The 22,673-nt window shown below is 45.0% G+C and overlaps 1 protein-coding gene across 1 annotated transcript; it reads left to right on the top strand.

Annotated features, from left to right (window-relative positions):
- Window positions 1-235: 235 nt before the first annotated feature.
- Window positions 236-21,210, top strand: TMEM272 (transmembrane protein 272). Its single transcript, XM_030959774.1, has 5 exons — window positions 236-433; window positions 3,910-3,993; window positions 11,196-11,255; window positions 17,518-17,600; window positions 20,784-21,210. Exons 2-5 carry the CDS (start codon window positions 3,936-3,938, stop codon window positions 21,144-21,146), a joined length of 564 nt encoding a protein of 187 aa, XP_030815634.1. The 5' UTR covers window positions 236-433; window positions 3,910-3,935; the 3' UTR covers window positions 21,147-21,210.
- The last annotated feature ends 1,463 nt before the right edge of the window (window positions 21,211-22,673 follow it).

Raw genomic sequence — 22,673 nt, 5'->3', positions numbered from 1 at the left:
CTTAGTGAAAGAAATTTGTTGGTGGTTTTTTTGGTTTTTTTCCCCCTCCTGTACAGTCACAGTTGTGTGGGGTCCTTTGCTTCCCCCTGCTGTCACCCTGGAAAGGCACAGGGTGGGCTGTGGCTGCAGCCAGCCGTGGGAGTGGGGAAGCCTAATGAGGATGGGCTCCGCCGGCAAGCGCTCCTGCATCCCACAGCTCCCACCGTGCTGCCGTGGAGAGCAGTGAGAGCGGGAGGCCAGCAGGAATAAAAGGCAGCAGCCCCCTCCGTGCCTCACCGCCCACGGGCAGAGTCCCAGGGAGCCGGGCAGAGCTCCGGGGTCCCAGCAGAGAGGGTTCTACCAGTTGGCTCCCACCGAAGGCTGGATTTGCTGTTCCTCTGCCCCATCTCCCACACGCGCAGGTGAACGGATTTGGCACCCACTGCACTCTCAGGTAAGAGGGGTTTGCTGGGACCTGGACAATGAAAGCCAGCATGGGGCTTTGTGGTTTGTTAGGAAACCGGATCTGGAAGAGGACTTTGCTCGGAATATTTCAGAAAAAGAAAAAACAATTGTTCCCTCTAGCAGACCTTAGAGAAGAGCCCTTGGTCCAGAGCGGGTTGCTGGCCCATGTACACCTCCTGTGTCCCAGCAGGGATCCCCTGGCAGTCAGAAGCCATCAAGTGGGAACTGGGATCTTAGGAAGCCCCACCAATCCTGCCTGCTGTGTCCACCAGCACAGAGTGGGGCACCTGCATCTGGGAGAGAGAAGAGCTCAATTTGAAAACTCTGAACACCATAGTGTCCATCTATTGTGGATGGACATGGCTCTTGTTTGGACTAACACATGGTGGGGCCAGCCTGAAGTTGTCTTTTGGCTTGCTGTAGGTCAGGCATGCACCAGTCAGTACTCACCCTCTTTTGATTCCTATTAGCTAAACATTTAGGATGAGAATAATGACCAGAAAAATAGTTTAAAGCTAAAACTAGCTGAAATTACAAAGGAAACAAGCTGGATGGTCTGTGCTACACACATTTATCACTGCTGCCTGTAAGTGACAAGGAACTGAGTTACAACAGGTGGCAGAAATGTGAGACACGGTATGTGTTCTGGGTGGGCAAACCCGGCAGTGAGGGCACTCAGTGAGGAGTATCAGACAGCCTGGGAGAGGCACAGGGGTGCTGTGACTCTAGTGTGGCTCAGCTGCAAGCTGCCACCCTAAAAAGCAGCCGTATGGAATGGCTCCAGCCTCCTGCAAGGGGTTCAGAGACTTGTCCCCACTGCTTGCTGGTCCTTCTAACCCAAGGGCAGGTTCCTTTCCACTGAGGAAACAAAACCCAGGGAAGGACTGATGGGAGGAGGTCCAGAAGTTGGCTTTGGTCTTGAACTTTTTTCCCTGGCTGAGTTTTATGTTTTTCGTATGACTTTCCCAACTCACTATCAAACTGGGAGCAGGTACAGTGGGGCAGGACACCTTCCTGCCCTTGTATGCCACCAGTCTTTGTGCTGTGCCAATTTTAGTTTCCTGTGAGTTTCAGTGACAATTTCTCAGTTTCAGCTGTGAAACAAAACAATTTTGCAGCTGCCTGGCTGCTGAATTGCACTTTAGCACCCTCATGCACTGGCACAAAAGAAAATAATTCATGCTGAACACCCACAGCAGCTTCTGCAGAATCACCAAAGATGTAGGGGAAAGGGGAAACACCTCTTTATCTGGCAAATGGAATGAGTTCTCTGAGGGATTTGTCAGTCCTGGAGAAGTCCAAGACAACATCTGAGCAAGGACTGAAACCATTACCTGGTAGTTATGTGTGTTGTGTTCTTGTGTGAACAGGCTTTGTGCACAGCCATCGTGAAATTGATTTCTTTGTCTCACCTGTTGGAACAGCACACACAGAGCTCTGAATCACGGTCACTTCTGGGCTCTGTCACTAGATGGTGACATGCTTCCAGATACAGAGTCCTCCTTCAGTTTATCTTTTTCTTTTAGTGTAAAAGACCAGTAAATAAAGATAAAAAACGTCTGGTTCACCCTCTGCTTATGGAAAACCAGCATTCCCAGCCACAATAAATTCTGCTTAAGATAATTTGATATTTAACTGATTTTTAATATGGCATTGGATTGATTGTTTCTGTAAGAATTACTGCTATAAAAGTAATTTTAGTAATAAACATTTACATAATGACTAATATTCCCTATCTATGCACAATTTAGAGCATCTTTGTCAGCAGACATTGCCAGATGCAAAATGAATGCCTGTTTGTTCATCTTCTAGAAACAAACCTGCACTGAAAGCTTTAAAGTTAATATGTCATTTGGTTGGGAAAAGTACCAGTTTCCCTTCCTCCTGCCTGTTTTCCCTGAGCATGCAACAGTGCTTATTTTTTCCTTGAAATGCTCATCTATAGTTGCAGCCCATAGGCACAGTGTTTGCTCTGCTGAAGAAGGTTTGGTGGCTGGTAAGAGACACATGCACTCACCAGAGGTCATGCACTCATATGTAATTTCCATTCCAGTCCATCGTTCAGTACTGAAGGAGATGTCCTCTGGGATACGAAAATGAGGGCTGGAAAAGGAGAGCTAAATTCCATGAGACATCTGATGAGATCAGGCACACTAGAAACCTGGATGTGTACATTGGTGGCTGCCTGCTGCCTGCGAGGGTTACTGATCTGGTGGGGTGCCTGTGAATGCCTCAGTCCCTGACTCTTGCTTGGTCATTCACCCACAGGTAAAACCACACCTGCCTCTATTAACTGCCAGGAAACAGAATCTGCAATGCCATTGTTCAAGGAGCAAACCCCGTCCCCTTCCCATGGCAGCAGAGGGTCCTGTCTGGGGTTGGAGACAGCCTCCTCTGCTCAGCCATGACTAGTAGGGCTTGGACAGACTTTGGAGAGGGGTATGGCCACGGATCAGCTGGTTGAACAAGTGTGTCTTTATCTTCAGTACATGCCTGGGAGCCCGTGGTCCCTAGTAGGCTCTGGGCCAAGCTGGACACAGCATTGCACAAGAAAGCCCTAGGGTGGGTCTCATGGCAACTTAGAACAGTGAGACTAAGCTTAAAATACTGCTCTCTAACCATTAAGAAATCTAGGGGCTATTTTGAGGTAGGTACAGGAATGCAGATTCCCTTATCCTGGCCTCCTCCACACACACCTTCCTCTGTCACACAGCTGCGGGTGGTGGCAGGCTTGTGGTGACTCTGGCCAGAAGCTGAGGCTTGGAGTGTGTGTGTGTGTGTGTGTGTGTGTGTGTGAGCTTTCCACATTCCCATTGATGTGGAATGCTACTTAAATGTCTGGTGCTGTCTGAGGCCAGAGCTTGGATGCCTGGCTGCTTGCTCATCCCTCACCCCACCTTGTAAAATTCTTCTTTACAAGGAGCTACTTTCTAATCCAGCTACTTTTCTGTCAAAGGCATGTTGTTCTGGGCTCCCTGTGGTTTGCAATTTTTATTCCATATTTTTCTTCAGAATCCTCCTTGACCTTAAAACTCTTTTTATCTTCTCTCTTCCTTTTTTTCTTTAATTCATTTTTGCTCACTAGTCAGCTCTTGCTGAGGTTTGTGTACCAAACCCCACCTGTTTCCCCGGGTTTTCTCGTAAGAGTTAAATACTTTGTTCTGCCCAAAACCCAATCAAGGTGAAGACAGAACCTTTCACAGCTTTTGGGAAGATAGCATTAACACTTCTCCCCCAGCTTCCCTGTGACCCCAGGGCTTGAGCATCATCACCAGCAGGCAAGCCTGGGGCTGCTGGAAGGCATACCTGCCTCTGGGTATGCCACACTGCTGGCTGGGTTTGTGCGTGCTTGGGGTTTTTGAGGGTAATGAAAGCCTGCCAGCATGTGTGAGAGTACTCTGAGTCAAGGTACTTGGTAAGATAAAGACACTTCTCACAGCCATATGAATTTCTCTGTCTCCACAGGCACCACAGAAGGCTCACTACCCACCATGGCTGCTGGCCTGGAGAAAGCCTGCCACCGGTGCATATCTAAAATTGCCAGCAATGGTAAGGCAGTTCTGATAGCCATTGCCTTATGTATTTAAGCAGCCCTGCTGTTGCTAAGCCAAGTATATAAAGGAATCACAATGGTACCAAGTCCCACCTGAATCTTTCACTGAAGTTTCCTTTCCTAGATAATTTTGGGTACTGATGGAGTGTGCAATAGTAACTCTACCCTAACAGCAGCTGCCTGTTGCAGTATTTGAAGTATAGCAACCAGCACAAAATTTCAAAAAATATCACCATGTACCTAAATATGGGCAGCAACAGACAGCCTAAGCAAAATAATGTGTTAGCCTCCTCTCTGAAGTGTTACCTTACACATAGTGCAGCAGAAGCATCCACAGGGAAAATCACCTCGTGAAGAGCAGCATAGCCAGCCTGGGAACAAACTCTCCTAGGAGTGATTCCCACCAAGCAAAACTGCTGCCAGCCTGTGTGATAGCACAGGGACACAAGTCTGGGGATGGAATAGGGTCAGGGATATTCCCCCTGTCACCCAGTGAGATCTGGGACAGGTTACTCTTCCCTCTGCCTGCCGGCTCCCTGGCACAAGGGCCATCTAGGGGGGGGGTATCCCCCATAAGCAGCCCCTTCCTGGGGCTTGGAAGCATCAATTATCTGGACAGAGGTTGTTGCATGACAGCCTGGGCTTGCTCAGGTTTTAAAGCAACTGGTTCTCCCCACCCAGGGTGGAGGACACAGAGGGCTGTAATGAGCTGACAGCTGGTTGAACAGGCTGGTTCTTGCTCTCAGCAGCAGCGCAGCAGAAAGCTGACCTGGGCTGAGGCTGTGCAAGCTGCATAGAGGCACAGGAGAGATACACTTCAGAGGTGGAGTTTTGTAAGATCAGGGAAGCAGTCTCCTCAGCAGGAGGTTAAAATCCATGGGTTTTAAAGCAGCTTACTCCTGCTGACTGCATCTCCTTTGCACTCTGAGTTGCAAGTGCCTTTTGCTTTCAATTCTAGGCAGTAGCAATTTCTAATTCCACTCAAATACAAGAAGCAGCAAACCCCTTGACCACTCATCATAACTCATACTTTACCCACACTAATTGCTCCATTTGCCAGTCTAGGGTGTTACCTTGGAGTCTTCTATATTCCTGATCTTTGCTTTGCCTGAAAGGCTCTCAAAGATCGGAATGAACTTTTATTAATGATTAACTCCTCAACTCCTTGCTGTCTTACAACCTGGCAGAGAAAATCAGGCCAAAGGGACAGAAAGCTCAATCCAGGCCTCCCTGCAGAAACCTGGCACAGGTAGAGAAGGAGAGGATATTTTCTGGCCTACTTTTTCATGCTCATCACTGCCCTAGGGGAAAAGAGGGCAGAGGAGTAATGGAAAACAAGGGGTACAGAGCCCTTGGAAAACAAGGGGTAATAGAAAACAAGGGGTACAGAGCCCAAGGGGTACACCCTCATTACACCCTGACAAGTGCCTGGGAGTGGAATTGGGACCCAACTGGTCCCTGTGGGATCCCTCACATCCTGCAGAAAGGACATGCAGGGAGGATCTGGATTCACTGGTGAATACCACAATTTAAAATGTCAAAAGTGGTATTTTCTCTGATTTTTTGTTCCTAGTGTCAACAAGCAAAATGTTACCATTCCCTGTTATTAAATTACCACTCGAACTTCAATAATGAGAGAGAAAATAATTAATCCTTTAGAATTTTTTTTTAAAGATATGGATTAGTTCTGATCTCACCTATGCTCTTCTACACCAGAAGTACCCTCTTGGGTACCTGAAAAGTTACCCATGTGTGAGGAACTCAGAAATACCACTCCAGAAAAGTATCTTCAGGTTCTTATCATGCTCAAGTTCAAAATAAGCTCAGCTTTAGCTGTGGATCAGCTAGTGCATCCAAAATTGATGTTATGTTCATTAAAATGCAAGCCCTCATGAAATGCAGTGATGCTTAATTTCACTTTTCCTCATCATCCTGTATTTATTTTTCAAAGACCTTTTCAGCAAAATCCACATTTGTACCTTTGGTCTCCTGCTATTGAAATAACTCCCAAGAGCTCCAAGAACCCACCTGTGGAGCATCTTTTCATTCTCAGTGTAGCAATTTAAGTTCAGTCTTCAATTTACTGACCAAAATAAAAAAAGCCTAATCCACTACCCTGGGTCTACTGCAAAGCAAACTGAATAGCTCTATATGAAATGCCTAAATATTGTTATAAAACTGCTTCTGGAAATTATTCACAAGGGGCCAAATCCAGAATTTAGACCATGGTGTAACTGTAGTTCAGTATCCAGTGGCATAATATAAAATCCAGGCTAGACACTCTGCAATATTGCTTAACCCCCAAGGCACCTATACCTAGGACATAAATTTTGGGTGATGTGATGCTGATATCTGGGTACCAAAGTTCTATATTGCAGTAATTCAACCCTGCCAAAGCAGAGAGGGGTGGAACACAGCAAAGAGCTGAGCTAGGATTTGGTCAGTTTCCTCACACTTCCCCTGCCTCAAATGGTGTTTTTTTTCCTTTTGGAGGAACTAGAGGCCTCCATGGGAATGGCTGTTCCTTACCCTCAATCCTCCAGCTTCTGAGTATCTAGTCTGGTCAAGGGATTAAATCATGCCAGGGATGGGATTCCTGCCATTCATCCCCAGAGACTAATCCATCAATATATCTCCTTGCTATGGCATTTAGCCTCATGAACAGAGCAGTCTTTGGTTTTGCTCAAGGATATCTCATGTCTCTACTCTTTGGATCACTCACAGGTCTGGTTTTGAGTGCTCAAACCTTCCTGTTATTTTCTTATTTGGTGGTGGCCGTCCAAGCTGAACAGATTTAATTCCTTTCCTTCATGTTACTTCATCCAAGTCTTTTCTGCATACCCCATCTGAGATAGAGACATTTTCCTGTGACTTGAAAGCACAGAATGACAGCCAGTAATCACAGCTACCAAAATCACGGGCAGACTCATGCCTGGTCTGTAAAACACAATCTTACTGGGGCCGGTTCCTCAGAAAGATCCATCGAGACTTTCTCTGCCACCACAACACCCTCACAGGCTGCATTCTTTCTTTTCTCCAAGTGCCTATCAGCACTGCAGGGGATGCCTGCAGATGCCATGCAGGAATAAAACATGGATGAAAATACCTGCTCCCCACCTGCACTCCAGCCTGTTACAGCACCCATGCTGCAGTGCAGCGCACTGTGACACTGCTTGCTGAGCTACTGCATTGCCATCTGCGCCTGCCTCAGGGCACCAGCAGCCATGGGGCCCTGCCAAGTGAATTTGACCCAAATTTCCTAACACCCAGACTGCTGGGAGTCAGGCCCCTTCAGAGCAGCATTCCCACAGGGTGTTGTCCAAAGGGCATGCTTTGGCATATTTTCACACAGAGTTTTGCTCCTCAGCTTGTTCATGCAGATAAATCCTGGGGTAACTGCAGACTTTGTTTGGAAGCTGGTAGTATCTCATGTAAAAAAAAAAAAAATCTTTTTTATCCAGAGCCTGACAGACTACAGAACAAATAGCACCTAGGAGTGATGGCAATGTAACACTTCATTTATTACTGTATTTATTATCAGAGAGCTTGTCATTCTACTGAGCAGCTTGCACTACAGCTGTATCAGCATACTACAGAGGAGAGTAGGTAGATTGAGATTTATATTCATAAATAGCTTCTGAAAATCTTGTGAAGACTCTTACCTGAAAAGAAATTTTTCTCTCTCCTCAAAGTAAATAGGGACAGCCTGAGCTGATCTGTAATTTTCAAGTGCTTGGAAAACTTGTGGCAGCAAAATAAAGTCTGAGGAGCTCACGGGTGAATTGGTGTCACTTCCAATACTGCCTCCATATCCCAAGCAAATGCTAGAGGGCAACAGGCTGTGTGTCCTGAGGCCAGGCACAACAAGGGAGTGGCAGAGGCCTGGGAGGAGAGCTGCAGTGCAGGGGCATGCCTGTGGAAGATGCAAAGGCTCAGGCATCAGGCAGAAGAGAGACCATGACATACAGCCAAAATGTCAACAGTGATCTCAAGCATTTTTGCTTCTGTGGGGAAATCCTGGCAAGAGGAATTCAGCCAAACAGCAGATTTGTATCGGCTGACTGTACTGCTGGGCAGGAGACACAAAACCTGCACCCACTGATCTAATTTTTGTGAGCAGAGATTTCAAGGAACGTGCAAGCTATTCAGCCACCGGCTCTCTTCTTCCTCTGGTGTGATCCCAGACACGGGCTCTTCCCTCCATCCATTTCCCAGCATGTTAGGATCCCACAGCCAGACTTTACCAGGAGCTGCCCTGCTGGTACAGAGCAGTGAGGTTTCCTGCCTGATGCCCAGGCACCAGCTTCATGGAATACCAGATACCCTTCCGAGGCATGCCTGGAAATACTTCCCTGGTTGTGCTGTGTTTTTAGAGACTACCAGCCCTTTCTTGCTACTTATTCCAGGAATGGGGCCAGGGTCTCCTCTGACCAGGCTGTGAGGCGATATCGCCTACACAAAAACACCACAAGCCCCACACGTAGGACCTGCCTGCAGAGCAGCGTCCTCTCTGCTGAGCCGGGCTACCCTGCGGCAAGTACCACTCTCTGAAGCAATTTGTCTTCGGACCAGAACGGGGCAGCAGAGCCCAGACAAACCCGGGCAGAGAAGGCGTGTATCCCGGCTGAGCAGCATTCCTGTGAAACCCCCACACACTCCGGGAAAATCAGTCTTCAGCGCTGCTAGCGACACTGAGAGCGGCTGCAGAGCCCTGCCAGTTGTGTAGGCAATTGTTGAAGAGTCTCACTTTGTTAAACATGGATCTGGAAGCCTTCCCAGACTATGCATCTGCCCCTCCAATTCGAGACCGAAGAGGCTGTTAGCTGAATGGGGAGATAATGAGTAAATACATTCCCAGTGCCTGCTTTGGGAGCGGAATTAATGAACCATTATCTCTTTCTCTTGAGCTTCGAGTGGTCTCTACCTCCCACTTCTCCCCTCCAAAAGCGGGCTGCTGGGCAGATGTCAGACACCAGCAAGCACGGACACCTGTGTGCCAGATGTGCAGCCTCGCATGCACATGAGCCCCCTGAGCTTTTTCCACAGCTTACTGCAGCATCCCTCCCCGGGGTCAGGCAGAACAGGCGCTGCACAACTAACAAATGGCATGATGCCTTCTCCTCCTCGTCCTCCTCCGCCTCCCGGGCTCTTGAGCACTTCCCTTGCAGCAGGAACAGGGATAGGAGGCAGCTGCGAAACCACAGGCAGAGGGGTGACGTCGCTCCGAGGGCTGCGCTGCGGTGACAGCACTTGCGGCCACACCAGGCAGTCGGTGCAATGCCTGCAGACCTGAGCAGCACCCCTTTGGGCACCAGATAAATGAGTTGCCCAGCCTGTGGGCACTGTTTGCCCAGAAATGATGTTGGAAGCCCAACTTATTTACAATACCATCACTTCTTGATATGAAAGAACAGTCTAGATAACGGCAAGAGGAGCTAGCACAAAATGTGGCATGTGGTGAAAAGGGAGGCTCTAGGCTGAGTTGTTCTAATGAGAGGCTGTCAGTAGCTAAAAGAGCTTAGTCAAGTGTAGGACACTATTCAAGCAGAGGAAGAATTTCTGTATTATGCAGTACTCAAGAGATAGGAGTCTGAGCAAAAATGAGAGAGAGGGAGGGTGGGGGGGAGGAGACTGGCCGATAGGGAAAGGAGGAGGGGGTGGCACAAAGGAACAGAAGTGCTTTCTTTGGCTCAAAATACCCTCAGTCTCCCCCAGTTCATGGAGATAACAAACATGCTACTTCTGAGAAAGATGTCTCTTAAGGGCTTAAGTAAGATCCTGGTTCTCTGTGGAGAAAACACGAGCAGCATGTGGGGGATGGTGTGTTCCCATGAAAAGTGTCTGCGAGTCAGAAAGCCTGGTGGATCTGCTCTGAATTTTGATGCTGCTCCTATGTCCTCTCTGTTTCTCCTTCTGGAAAACAGAGGCGGTGATGCTGCCCTTTTTCTCTAAGGCAGCCTGAGGGTGGTATTTTGGCAGTGCTGCAGAATTTTCCAGAGTGGCACTGTCTGCAGGGTGCTGGCAGTGTCCCTGCTCCTGCACGGCCAGGGGGACACCGTGCACCTTGCAGAGGTTGCAGTTCTCTGGCATGGGGAACTGCAGGACACAGTTTACCCAGGGAAAGGGCTGGCCCCAAGCCAAATCCAAATACTTGCTCCAAGATTTCTTTCATAAGCCTCCAAGGAGACGTCCTACTCCTTTTCTTATCCATGCTCTTCTCGGCCCTTCTGCAATCTATGCCCACCTGCACTTTGGCACCCTCAGGTACCCGCTTGCAGCCTAAGCCATTTCTGGGAGGGCTCTGAAGGGACACTTGTCACAGAATGTCCTCATTATATTTCACTCTTATTTGGCAGGGCAGCCTTTCACTTTAATGTTGCCAAGTGTTCATGATTAGTCACAGAGGGGACAGCTCTTGTGAGACAGGCTGCTCACACTGTTCTAGACACTAGTGTCCCTCACCCACCAGGAAGGTAAGCACTCATCCTCTGCAGCACCTGGCTGTGCAGGGGAAACACCAGGGCTCAGATACACCAGCAACTCTCTAGGGAGTCAGTAAGCCCCTCAGATCCATTCACCTGCAGGGAGAGTCTGTGTGCACCCCTTAGAGCATCCTTCCACACAGCTTAAACTGATCTAGCCCAATGACAAATCCCACTCCTTGCAGCAGGGCTGCTGCCTTTGTGCTCGTGAGCTAAGCTGGGCCAGGGAGTTAGACCAGCCAGAAACTATTCACATCTGTGATAAAGACAGTTTATTTAGCTATCAGTGAAAAGTAAGTGGAATGGCATTAAAGCTGCTATTTGCTTAGCAAACAGATACGGCTCATCAGTTGCCATGGATTAGCTGATGCAGAATTACTTGTTACTGCACAGTCGCCTGGCAGTGCCTCTGAAAAGGATGCAGGATAAGGCAGCAGTGGATGACTCCTTGCCCTTGGATTAAGACAAGCTGCAAGCAGTACCTTCAAAAGCAGTTTGTGTCTCTCACTGCCTCCTGGAAGTGATAAAACATGTACTGGTCTCATCACTGCAAATGCTGCACCTCACAGGTGATATTCCCACCCCATCAAGTGCACTGTATTTCTTCCTACACAATTGTGTGGATTTACAGAGCATCTGTAAAGAGCTGGATGGAAATGCTGGCCTCTAAACTTGAACTAGCCCAAATAACAGTGTCTTTCTTTTCTCCTTCACAGCATGCTTTATATTTGGTCTCCTCGCTTTCCTTGCCTTACCACTGTCCATGACTTTTATAGGTAAGTTGCCAACTAAATTGAAAATAGAAACTTCCTGGCACTCTGTGGCAGGTTAACATATCTGGTGGAAGAAAGGAACTGGAAAATTCAGGGTTTCCAACTGTTAAACCCCTGTCTTGGTACTTTAGCTTCAGACAGAATCTCAGCCCACACTCTGTATCAAGAATGAAGGAGTACTTGAATTCTGACCCTGTTTATCTTAAAAAACCCTCCAGTGTGTTTTACCTCAAAACCCAGCTTTGTCTGTGGGAGGAAGCTCAGAATCTGACATATGAGAAGATTTCATTACTCAGGATCCCTCTGTATTAACTACACTGCAAAAATTTTAGAAGCATAGTGCTGGAAGGGAAAAAGAGATGTTGTAGGCTGCTATTTCTCCCTTTTTGAAAGTCAGACCTGGTTTTTGGCTGATCTGCCCTAGAAGGCTGGATTTGTGAGTAGCAGTTCAAGATCAAATATTTAAGAAAGGAAAATCCTTTGAGCTGCAGAATTTTATTCCTTTTTAAACTGCATAAGGCCCCTCTTAAGCATCACCTTTCCCTTACCATTAACATAGATCTTTGTTTTTCCTGTAATGCTTCATTGCTCCCTTTGGGCCTTTCACATCCTCCATATGGGTTGTGAACCCCACTTAAGAAACATCAGTGGAGACACCAATCCACCTCTGCTTTTAGACAGGCCCATGTGCTCACAGCATCCCTGACAGATGTCTGACTTGCCCTTGCTCACGGAAATTCCATGGCTTCCCAAGGAGGCCATTTCAACATTTTATTGTCTCAAAGACAAAATATTTTTCCCCATATCCAACCAGAATTTTTCCTACGGCAAATTAAACAGATTACAGCCTGTCCTGCCCACTGTGGTCACAAAAACATATTGGTCACTGTCCTACTCAAGAGATCCTTTGAACTGTTTGAAGGCTGCTATTATAACCCTGCTCCATCTTCTCTTTTGTTTTCCCAGAGGTCTTAAAAACCTAATTCTTTCGTCCTGACCTCACAGGTCACTGTTTCTGTAGCTTTTTTTTTTTTTTTCATTTTTGCCTCCGTCCTTTGACCTCTGTGCAATGTAAGTATTTTTCTTTATTAATAAAAGAATGATGTAACACAGGCCTCCAGCTGAGACCTGAGGAATGAGCAGTGCAGAGTAATTAGCTCCTCTGTTTAACATGCAGGATTTCTGTAAACACACCTCAAAATGAAACATGGTCTCTCTGCACCAACCCATTTCCTCCAATTTAGTTTATGATGCATTGTAAGCCCAGATGGTTTTTGGCAGTGCTGCTCCCTACCAGACATATCAGTTTTTGTCTTGTAGATTTTGAATGCCTTTTTCCAGTGTATCCAGATCACTGAATTCAAAGTCCTCAAGAGCTGTTGTCTTTGAGAAGCCCTTGTCTTTGAGAAGCTGTTCACTTCACCTGGTGCCTCATTCCTCATGAAGGATGGTCCAAAGGATCTCTAGATGCAGACGCTGAGGGCAAGCTGCATCCCACCTAGACTCAGACTGTGTGCATCCACAGCCACGCTGAGTGCTGTGTGTTATCCTTGCAGGCTGTTAAGGGAAATTCCCACACCCTCTCTTAGGCGTCTGCCTTGAGATGAGGTGACTTTTAAGGCAGTTGGGATGCCTGGCCCATTGGCATGGATAGTTATCCAAACCCACATAGTCTTCAGCAAAGGCTGGTGCTATTCCCTTAATCTGGGGCTTTCAAAGTACCACTCATGACTATGGTGGGATTCCAATTAGGATGTCCTAATTAGGAACCAGGGAGTTCTAATGAGGGATTAGGGAGCAATTTGGAAGTAGCAAAATGGACTGAACAGCTGCATCTCAACACTTCTGCTCTTATATATATATCCATGACTTAAGATTGCTATTTATCCCTTAAGAAGATGCTAGCTTTAGCTTCTCCCCAGGCTGAATATGCCTGAACTGTGAAATAGGGATGGGAAGGTATAATACAAAATGTGGTATGGTTTCCATGCATACTGACATCCTGCCTTCTGGAAATGAATCCAGATCTGGAATCTGACCACTTACAAATATAATTTCTCAGGAATATTTCACAGTATCTTTAAGATCAGTGAGAAGCGGAAAGTCTATAGTAAGATATCAGCCTGGAGCTCTGGATATCTCCTGCATCAGATACAGAGCCGTTTTTTCCCCCACAGCTTACTGAAATTAAGAGATAATGTCACTATAATGTAGTGTTGTCAGAGGATATTGGTTTCCTGCAGCTCCATATCAGCAGAGGTATTTTTAGGAAAATGAAATGTCAAGGAAAATGCAGATATTTATTTTCCAAGCAAAACTCTATGATTTTCTGATAATATTCTGTTACCATGATCTCCGAAAAAAACTTGCTGATGTGCCTCCAGTCATTTCGGCTCTTGCTTCCTACAGAGGAACACTGGGAGATAAAATACTTGTTAAAACTCAGAGATGAATAACAGGCAGCCCTGGTAATAATTACACGCTAACATGATACACTCTTAAAATTCAATAATGCTGTAAATCACAGTATAATTCAAGATACATAAAAAGGACTCAGCATATTTTCCAAGCTGCAGACTTGTGACATCACTTAAGCCATAGAATGTTTAGCAGCTTTTTCACTTTTACTGGCAGAGAAGATCCCTTTTTTCACTAAACAGTCCAAAGATATAGAGATTTATTTACATTTTTTTTTAGTTTCCGGGACAGTGAAGGATTACTCTCAATAATCCATTCCTGTATGTTGTCCAGAGTACCTTTATATACAGAATACCCCAAGGGTAGCTAAATCACATTTGAAAGCTGATGACATGGGGTTTTTTTTAATAAGCAGCCTAAATTGTCCCCTGTTCAAATTTAACCCAGTACAACTCCTCACACTCATAACACCAAATAATTCATCAAATCTAAAATTCTCCTGAGAATTGTCTGAAACCTATTCTCGTACTCTATGCCTTTATGTGGGAACCAGTCTTGTGCTTTAGCAGTTGTTGTTTGACACAATCTTTCCTTGCATTCCAGTCATTCAGCCAGTCCTCTGATTTGCTGACATGCTTTCTGATAAAATGGTGCCCAAAAGCAATTACTTTGAGATAAATTCTCTGCAGCACCTAGATCCAAGTGTAAGGCCCACACTCAGGGCTCGACTGAGGTCTGTGCTAAGTGATGACAGCTGCAGCCATGCATAGGAACACTGAAAATGGCCTGGCATGTTGAGGTCTCTGCCTCCCATTAGGAATAATGTTGTGTAGTGGGCACCAAAGAGCAGGTCAGCCTTGCTGTACAGCAGCCCTCCTTTCCTGTGGGTGTACTTCAGCCATTTCAGCTGAGAAGAGTAAAGCAGCTAAAAGAGGCCAATGCTGTATTGATTTTTATTTGTCCTGACCTCTCATCTCATGGGTAATTATGAGTTACAAGGACACTTGGTTGGTAGCAATCCTTTATGGGCCATGCCAGAGCACTGCCCCAAACGGTGCCCCTAGAGAAGCCATTGTCCTGTTTGCTCACAAGTGCTCTTTCCATTTGCTGGACCCTATGTCCTGGATCCCACTGCACTGTTGTTCTGTGGTAGCCAAGAGGTAAAATGTGTAAGTACCTCTGCATTCCCAAGCCTCCCATCTCTTGTTTTTTCCCTTTGGATGCTGTTCAGGCTGTGTCTGATCTTGCAAAGGTCTTTGGTTCATTCATTTGGACTCCTGTGCTGGTCTGTGTTGTGGTCAGGCTCAATTGCTTTTCACTCTGAACCACAGATTGCTCTGGCTTGCAGGGAGCACTGCAGTAGAAGCAGACCTTTGATCTCTTATGGTCAATATATCCCATCTCTAGCAGTTAAAGGAGAACATAGTTGTTGCTTGTGGGAAAGAAGAGGTAGCACTGATGCTTTCCAACTAGTTTTGGTGCTCCCAGATAAACCAAATACACGCTGTGTGAGAAATGATTGGCACATTTGCTGATTTCACTGTAACAAATACCAGTGCCCATCTGTCAACTGTAGGGCCACATTTCCTATTCACATCTTGGGGTGTATTTTTAAAGTTACTACTGTATCACCTGCTTTGACCTACTCTTTTGCTGTTATATCTGTTTGCAGTAGTCTCCCAAAACCTACAGAGTGCCGCTGTCTGTCACTCAAATCCTTCCCAAGACTGACAGATATCATGTTATATATTTTTATATATATATATATATATATATGAAAGGATTCCATAATAGATTTGTCTGGGAAAGAGAATCGGAGCAGCATGAGAAAAAAAGAGAAAGGCATTTTTCTCGACTTCTTTTCCCCCCCAAACTGAAATCTCAGTTAACACATTGGAAATAGAAATTGCCTAGGTTCCTAAACTGAAATATATTCCCAGTGATCCCTGGCCAGCTGCTTTTGTGGCAGGCCATTAGATGGCCAAGAACTTTGGAAATCTTGGCAGCAGCTTTCTGATGAATTTGATGTAATTTGTGACAATTTCCCTGCTGCCCACCCCTGTAAAGCCGGGAGTCTGATCAGGTCTCAATGTTACATAGTGGCAAAATGGACAAAAAAATCACAGCTTTGTAATAAGAATGAAAGGGGAGAGAGTCCAAATTCATCTAAGTGCAATGTTTTTCATTTATACAAAAGCTGGTAATAAATGCTTAGTATAGAAGAGTCCACTGGACTCAACAGCCCTTACACACAGGGGATCACAAAACTGCAGACCACAAAACACTCTCCCATGTCCTGTGACTAAAGTCAGACCTGTAGCAAGAAACCACAATCCAGAGCACCTGTATTATGCCATGCAAAGAGTGCAGGAGAGTTTCAGGACATGAGCAATGTTATGGACAAGAAACAGCAGTGGATTTGGTGGGCAAATTGACAAGCTAAAGAGGATTACAGCTATAGAAAAGAAAAACCAAACCAAACCAAAAAAAACCCCCAAAACAACAAAACAACTCCACCAAACCAAAACCCACTGGTACTTCTTTCCTAATTCCTCCTATTCAGTGTAGTTCTGAAAATGGAGGCAAGATGTTTCACCTGAGAGATGCTTAGCAATAAGACTTGCACATTCCTTTTGGTATCCTGCAACTAGGTAACCCCAGTTATTCAAAGAAAAGTCAGAATATCTCCTTGCAAACTATTTATATAGCAAGAAGAAAACAGAAAATCCTTTCTACTCTGTGCAACTGATCTGTCAAAGCCCTAAAGCATGGGATCAATACCAATAAAATTACAGTGTAATGAACTGTTTAAAATTTCTGAAGATGCCATTGGGTAAGAGCCTTGGGCAAGGGATTCATCCCAGCTAACTTACAGGTATCTATAGCTGGCTGTCTGGATTTCTTGTATAGCCCTGGAGAGACAGAAGTGCTTTCAGGGACCAACTCACCCAACCCATTTCAAATGCCTATCTCAGGAAAAATGAATTGAATTTTACAAGTGCCTATTTCTCCCTATTGACTTCAGAGTGTAGAAAACTAGTTCACATATGGATGCCTGCATTGCAGACATCTATATTTGGACAGATGAGTTTCACTGCCACAGACCTGTATCACAAGCTTCAGTCTCTACTGCCAGCAACATCCTCACACATCCATACACACTCTTCCCTAAAACTTACCCAACTTTCTCTTTCTTGCAGTAGATTTGAGGGTTGCCAGGGTCCTCAGCTCCATAACAACCATTTCTTTTATCCTCCAGCAACCCAAACAGCTTGGAAACTTGAGCTTCTACAGCTCCCTATCAGCTGCCTGGAAAGCTAAAACAGTTCCAGGTGCACCCACGGGTATTGGCTCCCAAGCTTCCAGGCATCTGACTCAGGAACATGCCACACTCATAGGAACTAATGAGCAGGAAATCCTGGGGGAAGTTTATCAGAATTCCTTCTTTTCGTAGTTTTGATTTTCAGTGGATTTTCTACTGCTGATGAAAATTTCCTGTCCAGCTCAGTCAATGGTTCATTTAACAAAGAGCTGTCATTTAACAAAGAGCTGTGGCTGAAACTAATGACCTCTATATGTGGCTGCAATTAGTATTGCCACAAAATAGCAGTGTTGGTTTTGCCTTTGCTCTCTCTCTTCTTTCTTCTGCCTTTTGCTTGTTCATGGCTCTCACTCCTCTAGTGGGAGGTGCAGCCCCCTTTTAATTCAGCCCCCATTCCAAGAGACCCAGGATACAAGTCTTGGGTGTAAGCAAGACATTTCACTTACAGCATCTATAGTTCTCACTGTACAGCTTGTTGCAATATCTGGTCACTTGAGATAACAAACATCCATTTTTGCCATTCAGGAATGAAGTTTTTGGAAGACTGCCCAGTTCAGCCACTGATTCCCTTATATCTGTTGGTGGGTGGCGTGATTGGCAGCTTAAAGGTAATGTGCCTTCTGTGTGTGAAAAATATTTTGTGTGACTTGACTTTGACTTGCTACTTAAGACATGATGATAGCTCCACACAGCCACATGCACCCAGTGCTGGAGAGCTACGGGATCAGGCTATGCTTGTTCCAGCACCAAAAGCACCTGTCAGTCAAGTGAGCTGCTAATGAGCTCAGCATTGTCCCACACATTGTGGTGTGACTTTCTCCTGCACCACAGCATCTGTGCTACCATCCCTACTGAGAGAAATGATACTTAACAAGGATGCCTGTGGTAAATGGGGTCCTTTTTCCACAAGCAATCCTCCAAGCATGTCAAATCTTTCTCCATTATTTTCATACAGTCAGGACAAAAAGCTAAGTTACTCTCCTTGCTTTGGGAGTACCACAAAACCACTTGTGTTTGTACACAGTCCTTCACAAGTTCAATTTACTCCCACTCTGACCTGGCCAGAAGTAAATGACTGCAGCAGAATCACTTCCTTCCAAAGTGAATATATCCCTGCAACACAGCAGGGCTTATTAATCTAGATGCACCATTTTCTAACCACAGCTATCTGTCTTCTAGTGGACTGTGCTCACTTATATCTTTGCTGAGCCCCAGCCTGACAGTTTGACAAGTAGAGGCACCCTCATACCAGTGATAAACCCTGGTCACTATAAAGCTATACAACTCTGCATTGACTCTAAAGGATCCACCCTGTTCTGACAGTCCCTTTGCAGAAGGTGTTAACTGGCTTTTAGGGAGCACGAAGAGCCTCACTACAACATTTCTAGCCATTTTCTTTGCCAGGACTGAAAGAAAGAGGGAAGAATCCTCCTCTGCAGGTCTCTGCATTCACTGCACTCTTTCAGAGTGGTAACCCAACAAAACCACAGTACATCACTGGGATATGAATCATGCCCTCCAAGGACCTTTGGTCAGTAAATAAGAAAATGGAAAAAAAAAAAGAAAGTGCTTAATCTTGTTACAAGGAATTTGCTGCGTTGTGAGTTCTACTGGCAAATGCTTAGTCATTCAATCACACTAGTGGACTTATCTGTATAATCAAAGGTTCATTTAATAATAGTTTAGAAAAGATTAGAGCAGAACTGAAAGGCAATTTTGAGGCTAGTGGACTGAAGCTTTCATAAAAAATGTTGACTCATTCTTAGCTATTTCTGGTTTAAAAGTCAGTTTTTCTCACTATAACTAAGGTGGCAAACGGATCAGTTAATATTCATGCTGACATCAAATAATGGTTTGAATTTTACTTCAGTTGACAGCAGGACTGCTTATTTTGCAGTTTGGCAGTGCATTTGGTCAGAACTTGATTAGCTTCACTCATGTGTTATCTCAGCGCTTGGTCTGCAGCCAAATTCAAGTCTCTCGCCTGTCTGATCTCTGCCCTCTGTTCTGTTCACTGACTGCACTGACTTCATCCAGCAGTGCCCTCATTTGAGCTCTGAAAGTTAAAAGGTCACAGAATGGGTGCAGGATGAAGTCTGAAAGGATGCTGTCCTGTGATGGACAACATCTGATAGCAAGTCGTTCTAGCCCAGATCTGTGCAGTCTGTAGCCTCCTCATCTATTTCTTTACCACCTCCAGTCTTTTAAAAAGCAGTGGTAACTGTTCACCAAGGCAACTGAACCATTCTAGAGCACCCAGAGAGGCCTGTTGAATTTATGCCATGCTGCTCCATAAATGTATGTTCAGCAGCTAGTAACAATGCGAGCGACTGCCAGCAATTTCTTCAATCACGCTTGGCAAGGCAATATCCATAAGAATTAAATGCACTTTCTGTGAACTACTTAAATGCAGTTGAGATTCATAAATCTACCTGGGAAGTCTCTCTGACTGCCTCAAACCCAATACTCATCTGCCATTTAACCACGTTCTCACTGCTGAGCTTGATAGAACCTGAGTGCTGACCTGAAAGCTAAATGGACTGAAGCAGGCTTCAGGTCCAGCCACAGGCACCCTCATGCAGAAACCTCAGAGCCTGGCCAGGCAGGTTTATCCCCCCTGTGCCTCATGAGTCTGTGTAAAACAAATGTTCACATGAGAAGATGATAGTTTGAGCAAGCCTGTTGCTTTGAATGCTCAGCTGGATGTGAGACATCAGTGGAAACATAATTTTTTTGCCTATGTTGGTGCTCGGACTTTAAACTGTGTTTCTCAAAAACTGGTACCAACATCTGGGCTGGAAAATATCTGGGCTGGAAAACCAGTTGGTTTTGTGAACAAATATTTAACCATTTATATATAAACAAACAGTTTTCCAGAGAAGAGTAAGGATAAGAGAAAACTCTGGATTCTCTTGCTAAGTTTTTCCTATTGAAAATGGGGCACATGGAATAAAATCTGAACCAGGAAAAATATATACCCAAACAGGTTTTCCTTGGCCAGTGTTCTGGAGAAAGAAGAGTGTAAAATGAGGGATGCTCTTCTCTTTCATTTCAAGCAGAAAAATGAGCACGGATTATAACTCTGTGAAAGAGAACAGACTGAAAACCCCAGTGAATTTATGTGTGTTCTTTGTATTGCTAAGACTAAATGAGAAATCCAGGCAACACTGATGAATCCTACTGCATTTCCCTGTATACCAGCCCTTCCTAACCACCTGGCATCATGCTATTCCACATATTTCTCTGCTAGTTTCGACTGAAGGCAGGAATGGGGCAATCTGGGAAAATGGCACTTAATTGAAGAAAATTTGACAACAGTACATTGCAAGTATCTAAAGCAATTTCTTTGAGGTTTAAGTCATAGTCTATATGCTTTATAATTTGATACAAACTGATCCAACTTTACAACTATGGAAAAATAGAGTTAGAAGAGAAAAATCTACCCACTACAAGGCAGGAACTACACTACTTAAGTCATTTAGCGGTTACTGTAATCTGTTCTTAAAAGTCTCCAGTGTGGGGGCTGCTGCCATCTCCCTACGCAATCTGTTCTCATGCCTTTCCATCAGCAATTTTTTTCCAGTGTATGACCCCCCCACTGGTGAATAACCTACAAGGAAAAATTGCATTATTTTCCAGCAGTACCTGCCCCATTTATGGCTCCTTAGCTTTCTCTTACGCTGTTTTCCCACACCCAATTTAATTTGACCCAAAGACTGGCAGTGGCCAGAAAGTGTTCAGACTCTCTGCAGCCACTTTACTTATTCCCTTTTCTCCCCCAATGCCTCCAGGTGACTCTCCTGCTGTACGACTCAACCAGGATGAGGCAGCTGCTTTCCAAGTCTGTTGTGATTGATGATGATGACGACGATGAGTATCCCTGGAGGCAGAATGCTCACAAGTACTACGTCCATCTAACTCTCAGCCTTTTCCTCTTTCTCTGGTTCATTCTTGGGAACTACTGGGTTTTTTCTGTGTATCTGCCAAATTTCATCCCGCCTTTTCATCAGCCTCAGGATTACTGTGACAAAACCCTGTACATTTTTGCTGTTGGTGTTCTCATTATTAGCCATACTGTTCTGTTTCTCCTTATCTTCTGTAGCTGCTGCATATACTGTTTTTCCAGGCAAAGATTCTCTTCTGAGGAAGACTAAATGCTACATAAATAAATCTCCAGATGTTTGGGGAAGTGTGTACAACAAAGAACAGGCAATAATTCACCCTTGTGTACATCTTTGTTTTATGATATATATGTGTGATAGCAGTCAGCTTCAAGAGGAAATTAAAAAATACAGTGCCATCTGGAAATAGCTATGCTGGAATACAGCATAGTCTATGCAACAATGCTGCTGCAGGTGCCAGGGTGTACCCCTGCTAACTTTTACATCCTATTTTTTAACTCCGGATGTTTTACCAGGAGCAAGCTCTTGCAGATGGCAAACTCCTCTAAAACCAGGTGCCCCTTTTGTTGTATATAGCACAGTACATCTTTGCCTATAAAAGTAGCCATGTTGCTCTCTTCACTGGGATCTGAACATCTCCCCACAGTCTTGCTGAGGTTTGCTATTGTCCCTGGATTATAGATGAGGGAGCTGAGACAAAGGGTTGTACTCAGGCCACTTTGCAAAGCACATGGACTCTGTGGACTCTGACAGTAACTGAGATGCTCACTACAGAGCAATTCAGGCCACTGTCAGACTGGCCAGTAAGCAGCTGTGATAGCAATACGAGCACGTATAAAAGGCAGCCTGAATATGGCCCTTGGGTCTCTTCTGAACTTGAACTAGGAAGCATCTATATCTAACTTTGGGGCTAAAGCAGACACCATGAATACATCCATATATATCCAACACATCCAAAGTGAGCCAAGGCTGCTTTTCAAGTCTTTGGCAGAACAAACTGAGCTACTGAGTGTCAGATTGGTGCTTCAACCAGGGCTCAGCATTCCCCAGTCAGGGGATACACTTTTTCTATAGCAGTAATTTGTCAATACCACACTAACACAAAGATTACTGTCAAACCATTGTGATCAAGTTTATAGAAAAACTGATGATGTTACCTTGGTATTTTGAATATAGACCACAACAATAAGACTTGGGTGGGGATGTGAGAATTTCAGGCAGATGTGTTCTCTACAGCAGTTCTCTGGTTGTAGTGTGAATGTACATTTAATTTGTTCATCTTGGTGCTGTACATATGGAAATTTGTACTTAATGGACAGATGTAATGCAAGCAGCTTCAGTCAGCAGCAGCAGCTTTAAAAGCACCAGCATGCAGAGAGACAATTTTTTTTGTGACATGTAATGGAACAACCCCAGAAGTGGTCCTGGTAGATTGTTTTTTATGTGTTGATGGATGCAGTGTAAAAGTGCTCTTTCTGCTTTTGCTTTTATGCACTTCTGTCAATGCAGTCAAAATGGAGGGGCTCCCCTCTAGATGAGCTTGAGGGTGGCCCAAGGCACAGGAAAATATGTGTGTTTTGTGTATTTTGTCTGTTAAAACCCACACAGCTGAAACTTGTGTTTTAGAGAAATCCAAAAGGGTTATAAAATGCCTGTGAAAGGGTGAGATATGCAAAAGAGCTCAACAATATGCCACAGATGAACAGGGTCTGCTCAACCATCCTTCCTGGGACTGAGCCTGAAAGCAGTGTAACATCTGTGGGAACCACCTGTCTTCAA

This window comes from Camarhynchus parvulus, chromosome 1 (assembly GCF_901933205.1).
Source record: "Camarhynchus parvulus chromosome 1, STF_HiC, whole genome shotgun sequence".
Classification (NCBI taxonomy): Eukaryota; Metazoa; Chordata; class Aves; order Passeriformes; family Thraupidae; genus Camarhynchus; species Camarhynchus parvulus.
This window is presented reverse-complemented; position numbering and strand designations above follow the sequence as displayed.